At 41.9% G+C, this 12,500-nt stretch overlaps 1 protein-coding gene across 1 annotated transcript in view; it reads left to right on the plus strand.

Annotated features, from left to right (window-relative positions):
• dtx1 (deltex 1, E3 ubiquitin ligase) overlaps window positions 1-12,500 on the plus strand; it is a 59,406-nt gene that overhangs the window by 42,028 nt on the left and 4,878 nt on the right. Inside the window, exon 8 of the mRNA XM_076271229.1 lies at window positions 874-1,035. Coding sequence (XP_076127344.1) covers window positions 874-1,035 — 162 coding nt within the window. The remainder of the gene's footprint in view (window positions 1-873; window positions 1,036-12,500) is intronic.

The following is a 12,500-nucleotide window of genomic DNA, read 5'->3' on the forward strand; positions in this document are numbered from 1 at the left end:
CGCTTGCTAATAAGGGCTAGCGGCTAATAAGGGCTAGCGCAACAGTGGCTAACCTATGAATAACACTCATGGAGGAGGAGCTAGCTTGCCAAACGATGCTTGTAAAGGACAATTTGTTTATGATGCTTTAAGAAGTGCAAATATCATACGATGAAAACCATGAGCTATGTTATACATATTTAACTAGTTAGCTAATATAGTGATGAAAAGCAGGACCTGTTATATAACTAGTTAGCTAATATAATGTTCCCAGAGCCCCATGCTCCCCACTTCAGTTTTCTGTTAAATACATTTTATCTGTTTCAATTAGAGCTATTCCATAAATATTATCCTGATTGTTTCAAAACATATAAAACTATAACAGTAGATCATTTCATATGAATCGAATGCAGAATTGGGGAATATCTTTCTTCGGCTCCCATGTTTTGGGCTAACATTGGACTTCAGCAACATGGGACTGACCCTGAAGGGTCAGTAAAGTGTCAACAACCTGGGTTGTTTCCAGATCCTACCCCGTCACTCTCTCTCTCACTTTCTCTCTCTCCCTCTCTCTCTCTGCCTCTCTCTCTCTCTCTCACTTTCTCTCTCTCCCTCTCTCTCTCTGCCTCTCTCTCTCTCACTTTCTCTCTCTCCCTCTCTCTCTCTGCCTCTCACTTTCTCTCTCTGCCTCTCTCTCTGCCTCTTTCTCTCCCTCTCTCTCTCACTTGTTTCCTGGCAATGTCTCCACTGTCCTGTAATTAAAAAAAAAGAAAATAATATTTTAGAATTCTGGGTAGCTCGATAGTTGTGAACCAATCCCATGACACAACACATAAAGTAACCTGACTTTTGGTTTGGTCATTTACTCTGGTCTCTGTCTCTCTCCGGCCCCAGGACGGCAGTCTCCAGTGCCCCACGTGCAAGGCCATCTACGGGGAGAAGACCGGCACTCAGCCCCCTGGGAAGATGGAGTACCACGTCATCCCTCACTCACTTCCAGGCTACACCGAGGTCAAGACCATACGCATCGTTTACGACATCCCTGCAGGCATTCAGGTATGTATGTCTGTGTGTATGTGTGTGTGTCTGTCTATGTATGTATTGCACTGTGCCTGTTTGTGTGGGTTGGAAAGAGTGAGAGAGGTTATCTTAGAGGCAGTCTGTAGTTTAGAGGTTATCTTAGAGGGTATCTTAGAGGCAGTCTGTAGTTCAGAGGTTATCTGTTGATTCGTCTCTGTAACTGTCACAACGCCATGTTTGCGCCCTTTGGTCACAGTCCATCATGGACAACCTTTACCATTTCCTTCATATGGATACGCTACGCTACATGAGTAAAGTAGAGGGAAAGTCGTCATATGGATACGCTACGCTACATGAGTAAAGTAGAGGGAAAGTCGTCATATGGCTACACTACATGAGTAAAGTAGAGGGAAAGTCGTCATATGGCTATGCTACACTACATGAGTAAAGTAGAGGGAAAGTCGTCATATGGCTACGCTACATGAGTAAAGTAGAGGGAAAGTCGTCATATGGATACGCTACGCTACATGAGTAAAGTAGAGGGAAAGTCTTCATATGGCTATGCTACGCCACATGAGTAAAGTAGAGGGAAAGTCGTCATATGGCTACGCTACGCCACATGAGTAAAGTAGAGGGAAAGTCGTCATATGGCTACGCTACACTACATGAGTAAAGTAGAGGGAAAGTCGTCATATGGCTACGCTACATGAGTAAAGTAGAGGGAAAGTCGTCATATGGCTACACTACATGAGTAAAGTAGAGGGAAAGTCGTCATATGGCTACACTACATGAGTAAAGTAGAGGGAAAGTCGTCTTATGGCTACGCTACATGAGTAAAGTAGAGGGAAAGTCTTCATATGGCTACGCTACACTACATGAGTAAACTAAAGGGAAAGTCGTCATATGGCTACGCTACGCTACATGAGTAAAGTAGAGGGAAAGTCGTCATATGGCTACGCTACACTACATGAGTAAAGTAGAGGGAAAGTCGTCATATGGCTACGCTACATGAGTAAAGTAGAGGGAAAGTCTTCATATGGCGACGCTACGCTACATGTAAAGTAAAGTAACTGTGCCTGTTTGTGTGTGTTGGAAAGAGTGACAGAGGTTATCTTAGAGGCAGTTTGTAGTTTAGAGGTTATCTTAGAGGCAGTCTGTAGTTCAGAGGTTATCAGTTGATTTGTCTCTGTAACTGTCACAACGCCATGTTTGCGCCCTTTGGTCACAGTCCATCATGGACAACCTTTACCATTTCCTTCATATGGATACGCTACGCTACATGAGTAAAGTAGAGGGAAAGTCTTCATATGGCTACGCTACACTACATGAGTAAAGTAGAGGGAAAGTCTTCATATGGCTACGCTACATGAGTAAAGTAGAGGGAAAGTCGTCATATGGCTACGCTACATGAGTAAAGTAGAGGGAAAGCTTTCATATGGATACGCTACACTACATGAGTAAAGTAGAGGGAAAGTCGTCATATGGCTACGCTACATGAGTAAAGTAGAGGGAAAGTCTTCATATGGCTACGCTACTCTACATGAGTAAAGTAGAGGGAAAGTCGTCATATGGCTACGCTACATGAGTAAAGTAGAGGGAAAGTCGTCATATGGCTACAGCTGTGCTACGCTACATGAGTAAAGTAGAGGGAAAGTCGTCATATGGCTACGCTACGCTACATGAGTAAAGTAGAGGGAAAGTCGTCATATGGCTACGCTACATGAGTAAAGTAGAGGGAAAGTCGTCATATGGCTACGCTACATGAGTAAAGTAGAGGGAAAGTCTTCATATGGCTACGCTACACTACATGAGTAAAGTCGAAGGGAAAGTCGTCATATGGCTACGCTGCGCTACATGAGTAAAGTAGAGGGAAAGTCGTCATATGGCTACGCTACATGAGTAAAGTAGAGGGAAAGTCGTCATATGGCTATGCTACACTACATGAGTAAAGTAGAGGGAAAGTCGTCATATGGCTACGCTACATGAGTAAAGTAGAGGGAAAGTCGTCATATGGCTACGCTACATGAGTTAAGTAGAGGGAAAGTCGTCATATGGCTACGCTACATGCGTAAAGTAGAGGGAAAGTCTTCATATGGCTACGCTACACCACATGAGTAAAGTAGAGGGAAAGTCGTCATATGGATACGCTACGCTACATGAGTAAAGTAGAGGGAAAGTCTTCATATGGCTACGCTACGCTACATGAGTAAAGTAGAGGGAAAGTCTTCATATGGCTACGCTACGCCACATGAGTAAAGTAGAGGGAAAGTCGTCATATGGCTACAGCTGTGCTACGCTACATGAGTAAAGTAGAGGGAAAGTCGTCATATGGCTACGCTACATGAGTAAAGTAGAGGGAAAGTCGTCATATGGCTACGCTACGCTACATGAGTAAAGTAGAGGGAAAGTCTTCATATGGCTACGCTACGCTACATGAGCAAAGTAGAGGGAAAGTCTTCATATGGCTACGCTACGCTACATGAGCAAAGTAGAGGGAAAGTCGTCATATGGCTACAGCTGTGCTACGCTACATGAGTAAAGTAGAGGGAAAGTCGTCATATGGCTACGCTACATGAGTAAAGTAGAGGGAAAGTCTTCATATGGCTACGCTACGCTACATGAGTAAAGTAGAGGGAAAGTCGTCATATGGCTACGCTACATGACTAAAGTAGAGGGAAACTCACACTAGCAGATTGTGCAGTATCCCTGCTTTAATAGCATTACATACATGTTGTGATCAAATAATTATTTTTTGGTCTCCTGGTGCCATTTTCTTGCGTCCTTTACATCTCCAGCGATGGTGTGGCCTTGCCAAGGGCTAGTGCTAGGCACTGTGTGCACAGATAGTTGAATAATTGGTTAATATTCGAATATTAATATCCCTATTTGTTTATTCCAACAGGGAAGCTACAGCAGGCGCGTAACTGAACCGTTCCGTTTGCAACGCGTAAAATCCATTTTAGAAGAATGGTCTATTTTTTTTTAACGTACGCACCACTATCACGTCTGGTGTAGCTACTTCCATTGATTATAATGGACGCTAATTGTTGTAGCAGATGCAACGCGAACAGAATGCTTCAGTTACGTGTCTGGTGTAGCTTAGCCCTCAAGCTCACAGAGTCGTGGAAGTTGTGTTACCATAGTAGCAGTGTATAGCATAGCATAGCATAGAAGTTACGTTATCCAGGGCTGTACGCTAACTTTTTTTGCAAGTAGCACTGGTGCTACAGAGATTAAAAGTTTTGTAGCACCAGCCACAAATTCTGTAGCATCGATATAAAACCTCTAAAATCTCTAAAAACAATCAGTTCATCACAGTTCATCAATTGTGGTTGGGATCTAGGCCTACTGCAACTGGATTGATAAAAGGTCATGTAGTTGTAAACATCTCACCTGGCTACATTGTGTTTGAGATGAACAAAAGCTATCAGCATTATATATTATTTGATTGTTGTGTTTTTGTAAAAACAAAAAAACAATCCATGACAGTTCCATGCAATTAGACTTTTCAATGGGTATCAGGAAGACAGGTCATGCCATTGATTTTTTGTTATTTTTTCTTATTCATGCATTGGAAGTCAGTTGATTTATTTTTGAATAAGTAGAAGATATGCTGAATATTTTATTCCACTAAGATTTAATTCACGTTTAGTTCAGTTTTTAGATTAGTGTAACCCTACATTCAACCTTATTGTCATTGCACGAGTGAAATACCGTAATTACATCTAACCAGTGGGGCAAATGAGTAGGCTAACTGACATGTCAAATCCATCCCTAGACTGTTCCATACACATAGGCTACAATAGGTAGCCTACTAAAGATAGCTAAAGGTCTGTGGCTAACGCAGTCGTAGGTAAAGTGTCGTGAAGGTTTTTTCGGAACCGATCTTGTATAGGTTATTAAGCACTACTAAGCGAGACTGTTGCGCATGAAGTGGGCTCATATTTGACAGATAGAAGCGAACGTCCCAGTGGACTTTTTTCTTCTAAGTTTTAGATCTGAATGGTGTTGTTTGGATAAGTTCTTCGTTTTAAACTGAACTAAAAATGCAAAGCAACAAGGCGATTGCCACAAACTTCTAACTCTGCTTGCCTAATCTAATCACATCAGCCCGGCCCGGTCGGAAGATACTTTCGCTTTAGGCTAAACATAGCTATCACTTGTTTGATTCGCGAGGATAATTTGCAAGGTGTTGTTTGATTTGGTGTTGGATTGTTTGGATACTATGCCTACAAACAAGTAGACATAGTTTTTAACCGCGTAGACTGCAACTAAGTTGAAATCAAAGTAGCCTACCGTAAAACTCCAAATAATAGCCCGGGCTTTTATTTTCCCAAATCGCCAAACTGCACCGGCTAGTATTAGAGACAGGCGTCTATATGAGACAGGCCTTTAATTCCCTTTACACAAAACTTTTCCTCTGCAAAGATGGAAAATATTATCAAATTAATTATTTCAAACACACTGAATGTCTACCTATATGACTGCTATCTGATGACAATTACGGATCATTCATTTAGTGTTGAGATGTTGTTCATTGAGTGAGATACAGTAAGATCCAAATAGCAGGGATAGCCAGAACAGATGAAACACGTTTTAATTACGTAATTTACAAAGAGATTGCATCACACTGAAAGCTCATATTTTGTCACTAGCAAATAGCCTATATCGGTCCTTTGTCAAATACAGTTGCATTATCAGCCCTGACCAAAACCGTTCAGGAATTATTTACTGTATGCAAAAGTGGAACGTGCTTAATGTTTAATTCTCCCTCCTTTTCGGCACGAATGAAGCAGCATGAGCGGGGCATGAACCATATTGTTTCTCCCGTTTTGTATTTGCCAAATTTGACAACAGTCTACATTGAAATCATAGCCTACTTCCAGGTGCGCGGGAACATATTTTTGACCAGGGGTTCTGAATAACAAAATAATCATGGATGTCCGACGATTTCTCCCCCAGCATATGATTCGAATTTAGACAGCTAAATACGCCATTTCACCGCTGTGTATGAGTAGGTCTAAGAGTGAGAAGTTTTATAATGCCCTGGGCAGCCACATTCCACTGCAACTATGCGCAGCACTTGCCACTCATCAATAAAAAACTGTGCGTGCACACACCAGTCCCATAGAAGCGCACTTGACTTTACATCATTAACCTATTTCAGTATATAGCCAGAGAAAGTCCGTAGACTGGCTCTGATATAGCCTAGTCTAAGGTAAATTCCTTTTCTGACTTCTTTCTCTGTATCGCCATGGCATTTAGAATAAAGAATAACGTTCGCGAACCGTTCTGGTTTTGTTGCCAGCATGAAACAACCCAACCCAACATGAAAACACCCTTACCATCGGCCTATCCGCAAATTTTAAACACAAGGGATGAATTGAACGATGACAAAGTCGGACATATAGGCATAGTTCATATTGAAAAAAAAGCTATACAATTTGGAACTCTAGCTTTTCACCGCAGTCTTTTAATGCCATAATCATAACGTGCGCAGTCTGCGCCATACTTAAGCCCAAATCACACCCAAGATTCGCGACGAGATGAGCAGCAACTTGATGCAACATTCTAAAACCTTGCAACTGTGACCAGACAATGTGAATGCTTTGCGACGGCTTGCAACGACGTGCAACATCTAATTCACACTGCTGTAACCTCCTTTCTGTAACGGTTTCGTGTCATTGCGAATCTTTAAACAGACGATCTGACGGGTTTTAGAAGATTAAATACAACCCGAAACTAAAAAACAGACCAGGCCTCTACTGGAGACCGGCCTTTAACCCAAACCTGTAGCCACGCCAGGCGTTTAAAAGAGACAGGCGTCTCTTAGGGACTCGGCGATTATTTGAAGTTTTACGGTACATCGATTCCGCTCTCACAGAAGTAGTCTATACATACGCACTTCAAACAAACAAACAAACGTTTCACCGGGAGCCTACACCGGGCGCGTAACGAAGAGCTCCGTTCGCGACGCGCAAAAACAGAAGACGGTTCTATTTTTTTTTAACGTACAATAGCCTACGTGCCGCTATCACATCTGGTGTAGCCAGTTGCACTGATCACAGTAGAAGGCAATTGCTGTAGCCTCCCTGTCAGTCTCACACGCATGCCATAAGCCATAAGCAAAACTGTATACTGTAGCACCAGTGCTACGTTGGTAAATCATCCATCGCACAAACTAATTTTTTTGTAGCATGTGCGACATATATGTCGCACTGTACAGCCCTGACGTTATCACATCATCACAGTAAAAGTTCTTCTAACGTTACCTATCACTTCACTGTTAAAGGTTGTATCAGCGATGGTGGGGTAACGTCACTTCTGTTGACGTTCAAACAAAACAGAGACCTAGCTCGTTACTCCCTTGCCCTCCCTCCCGTGCAATTGAAACTCTACTGAACGCGCATCACGCCGGTTTTTGGTTGGAACACTTTATTTTGCCTTTGAGTGGTTGGCAACACTTATTGTTAGCAATTGTTTTTGTGTGCAGATCTCAGAGCCTAGGCTGCCTACAGAGATGTGTTTTTTTGACGGCCTGCTTATGGGGCGGGCAGCTAGCGGATCGTAAAGATTAGATGAATGTGATCATTTATGTTTAGGCCTGTTATCGCAATACAAACATTAATCAAGTTAGAATTTTGCCATCACAGTGGATGAGACAGTTTTTCCTCTTTGTTCTGTTCATGTTATGCATTTGAGAGTGTAGCCAACACAACGCAGAGAAACGAACAGGAAGTGCTCTTAGATAGCCCGACGAGCCAAACCCACATTAATATGTAGGGTCTGGGCACTCACCGTTCGCAGTGCTCAGTCAGAGTGGCGGGATAATCGGTTGTCTTTTAAATTCCCTCTGCACGCAATAGGACAGCGCTTTGAGTCCCATGCGTTTTCCCACCAGCGGAGCTAGTTGGCTAGTTCAAACTTTTGCCAACTTAAAAAAGCTTAACTCGTGTCACACTGTTCGCCAACAGCAACATCCATCTTCTTTGTTTTCAAGTAGCAGGGAATTCAAGCCAAACCGTTGCAACTCTGCCATCAATCATTATGTTAAGCCCGCCTAACGACTCTATACACGATTTGATTGGCCTGACAGAAGTTTAATTTTTCGAGCTCACAAGCCAACGGAGAGTTGTTAGACTAGCCCTGGCAGCAAAGCTAGGGTGCGTCTAGATTTCTAGGCTAACTCTTAGAACTCTTGATAAATGATTTGTATGTACTACACCTGTATCTTATATGTACTACACCTGAATCTTGTACTACACCTGTATCGTATGTACTACACCTGTATCTTATATGTACTACACCTGTATCTTGTATGTACTACACCTGTATCTTGTACTACACCTGTATCTTACAAGCCTTCAGGCTATTGAATAGCTGCTATTCCCACTGTGGGGGAGGATTGTGGATAAAATAGTCTAGGCTGTAGCCTATGGGGGGGGATTGTGGATAAAATAGTCTATGCTGTAGCCTATGGGGAAGTGATCCTACGGGGGAGTGAGCTGTCGGCGGGACGGTTACCCCCCTCCCCCCAACATTCTAAATCAATTGTATGCACCATATTGCTATGTAGCATAGTAATGTTATACACCATTTCAAAGCTTTGACTCTTGGGAATCCAAAAATGACAACTTTTTGCATGTACAATCTGTATAGTGCTTTACATTCTCAGATTAATCTTATTATGTCTCAATTAAATTTGATCCAAAATGCCCCCCTCCCCCCCTTCGGCTTTTGGTGCTACCCTGACTTCTGGCTGCAGTGTAGCTGCAGCACAATAAGTAGATGCAACATATTGGGTACTGAAATATTCACAAGAATCCATAGAAATTGAATCTGCATGTTGTGTTATCCAATATTAGTTGTACAGATGTATAGTCTATCTTATACACACTCATTCAACCAACAAAGTAAATGCAAAAATAGAGACATTTTTGTAATCATTCCATATTTAGTGTAGTCATTCCATATCAGAACCCCTGAAGTATAATCCAAATACAAACATGAAACCTCAAAGTGTTACCTTTCATTTGAGACCAGGATTATGCTTCTACACAAAGGGGTTGATGTGCAGTAAGCATTTGATTGTCAGTATGCATTTTGGATAACAAAAAGTCCTATGGGGAGTATCCATAGGCATTTTACAAAACGCATGGGCATACCTTGGCAAATAATGGTCTAAAGCACTCATATTTTCATTCTATATTGATCAACTTTTGCACACAACTTCACAAGACCTGGTGCTAGGGCTCAGTTGTGTTTCTAAGGGATATCAAGAGACCTAGAGGGCTGAAATGTGGTCAGTTCAGAGATGCTTGTAATCCGGCAGAAAGAAAAAACTATATTCTAGCCTCTGTAACTCTTTGTGAGTACATCACACATTTATTTTGACTGTTTCCTACGAAAACTAGAGGTTCTCAGCTTTCTATAGAGGTCCACAATGCCCTTGTAAATAGGCACAGTGCAATTTCAGGCAAAAACTTTTCTTCTATTCTTTTTGAAATTAAGCTGTTAAGGGGCGAAATAAAGTTGGGGGTAATAAATAAGGATCACAACTGATAATTGCAAAGATACCACTCTCTCTTTCTCTCATTCAAATACAAGTACTGTACAATACTATAAGATACCACTGTCTCTCTCTCTCATTCAAATACAAGTACTGTACAATACTATAAGATACCACTCTCTCTCTCTCTCATTCAAATACAAATACAATACTATAAGATACCACTGTCTCTCTTTCTCTCATTCAAATACAAGTACTGTACAATACTATAAGATACCACTGTCTCTCTCTCTCATTCAAATACAAGTACTGTACAATACTATAAGATACCACTCTCTCTCTCTCTCATTCAAATACAAATACAATACTATAAGATACCACTGTCTCTCTCTAATTCAAATACGGCTTTAAGGCTGATTTATGCTTCTGCGTCGATTCCACAGCGTACCCCCGCAGACCCCTCTGTGTCACTCCACCCCCCTCCGAGCCCTCCGCCGTAGCTCGACGTACACCTCCAAAAAGGTTTAACCTTGCGTCAAAGCAGACCGCAAAGACTGTGGTTGGTCAACTGGTACTGTGTGTTGATAGTCGGTGTTTCAAGCAGCCTACTGTGGGGATTAGCAACATGCTAGTTCACTGACATAAGCGGCCTACGGTGGGGAGTTAGCAATAGGGATGGGCAGAACGAGGCTTTGTGAAACAACGAAACGTTCGAAGCAATTGCGCCGGAATGTGTCGAGGTTTCGAAACAATCCGACACCCGTAACTCCATGTTAGCAAAACTAGCCACTAGATGTCACCATCACATTTTGACCGTGAAGCACAACTGCTTCAGACGAAGAATATAAATAGCCAACATGGAACGCAAGATTTCGTCCACAGCCACGTGGTTGAGTGGTTAACACACTTGCATTCGGCCGGAGCATTCGGCCGGAGGTCCGGTGTTCGATTCCCTGCTGGTGCTTAGAAATTTCAGACTATATGCCTTCAATAACTAGAATATTTTTATATCTGCCAGTTAGATGTTTTGTTATTTCAGTTTCATAGTACATTATCCTTTGGAATATGCTGGAGAGGAAAATGCTACAATGGTTTTAAAATGTAGGCTATGCTTATGGCCCAGGGTTTTTTTTGGGAACATGTTGTAGGGAAATAAAGGATACATGTGAAGCAGTTAGACTAAACAGGTACAACATGGGAAAAATAAACAACACATTTTTTGTATGTCAACATACATTTTTATTTAGGAATAACAGTTGTTCTGCCGTCTTGGCATTTAATCTGTTTCTTGTTTTTGAATAAACCTCCCCAGCCTTGGAAAAAATTCTTTCACAAGGCACACTTGTTGCTGGCATGCACAAATATTTTTTGGCCATCACAGTTAGGTTTGGATAAACCACTCTCCTCTCCTGCCAGTATTTCAAAGGGTCAGCTGTTCTTGAAATAAAGGCATCAGTCATATATTTTTTTACTTCTGCTACTATCTAAATATTAACGTCACTAGACTATATCTATCTAAACTATCGCTCACTGTCTGTCTCTAGCCTGTCAACTAATCTATATCACTAACCTATCAATCACAAGAATGCACTATAAATCGCTATATCTCTATATGTCTCTATGTCGTTATATCTCTCAAAGTCTCTCTCCTCACAAAAAACCCACAAAGATAGGATGTGTTTGAATGACTTTTAAGCATTCTGGGACTTTGTAATTTAGATCAAACAGGTGTTTACTCGGGTAATTGGCTCGCGCGGTAAGGCTGTGCACCTGTCCAAACCAAATTGAAACACCACGAAGCCTCACTAAGCCATGGTCACGTGACATGGGCGTTTTGAACCACACTTCGAAACACTGTTCGAAACACTTGCGTTTCGGAAGCTCGACACTGTTTCGAAACGTCAGCTTCGAGCGTCACATCCCTAGTTAGCAACATGCTAGTTCACTGACATAAGCAGCCTACTGTGGGGAGTTAGCAACATGCTAGTTCACTAACATAAGCAGCCTACTGTGGGGAGTTAGCAACATGCTAGTTCACTGACAGTGAGGGTACACTTGTGTAAGTGGACTGCCCTCTCACAGTTGTCATAACTGTCCACCACACACACACACACACACACACATACACAGATGCAGCAGTGCTGAGGTGAGAGTTACACAGTCAGCGAGTGTGTGTGCATCTAACAGGAAGTGGCTGAGTGGGGGTTTCCTGCTCCCCTTGGCTTTGACCTGCTTTTGCTGCAAGGGCTGCAAACTACACACACACACACACACATACACACACACGTACACACACACACGTACACACACACATACACATACACATACACATACACACACACACACATAAACACACACACACACACCAAAGCAAATCTATCTTTCTTTTTACATACAGCATAACTGTGGCCCACCTTTTCATATGAGCTATCTTATCTTGCCCTGAACATGAATACTCTTCATACAAGCTATCTTATCTTGCCCTGAACATGAATACTCTTCATACAAGCTATCTTATCTTGCCCTGAACATGAATACTCTTCATACAAGCTATCTTATCTTGCCCTGAACATGAATACTTTTCATATGAGCTATCTTATCTTGCACTGAACATGAATACTCTTCATACAAGCTATCTTATCTTGCCCTGAACATGAATACTCTTCATACAAGCTATCTTTGCACTGAACATGAATACTTCATATGAGCTATCTTATCTTGCACTGAACATGAATACTTCATATGAGCTATCTTATCTTGCACTGAACATGAATACTTTTCATATGAACTTCTGATAGACTTGTAGTCAAGATCGCCTAAACCGAGACCAAGACACTACCAAGACCAGAGGGTATCAAGACCAAGACGAGACCAAGGCCAAGACAGACTGAGTCAAGACCAAGACAAAGTCGAGACGAGACCAAAAAAAAACAAAAAAAACGGCTAGTGAGCTAGTGTTACACCATAACTTGCATCAATTGAATAAGAGCAG

This window comes from Alosa pseudoharengus, unplaced genomic scaffold, assembly GCF_046254945.1.
Source record: "Alosa pseudoharengus isolate Yale_2024_CS ecotype anadromous, Long Island Sound unplaced genomic scaffold, YU_APseudo_1.1 YU_APseudo_1.1_scf_6, whole genome shotgun sequence".
Taxonomy (NCBI): domain Eukaryota; kingdom Metazoa; phylum Chordata; class Actinopteri; order Clupeiformes; family Clupeidae; genus Alosa; species Alosa pseudoharengus.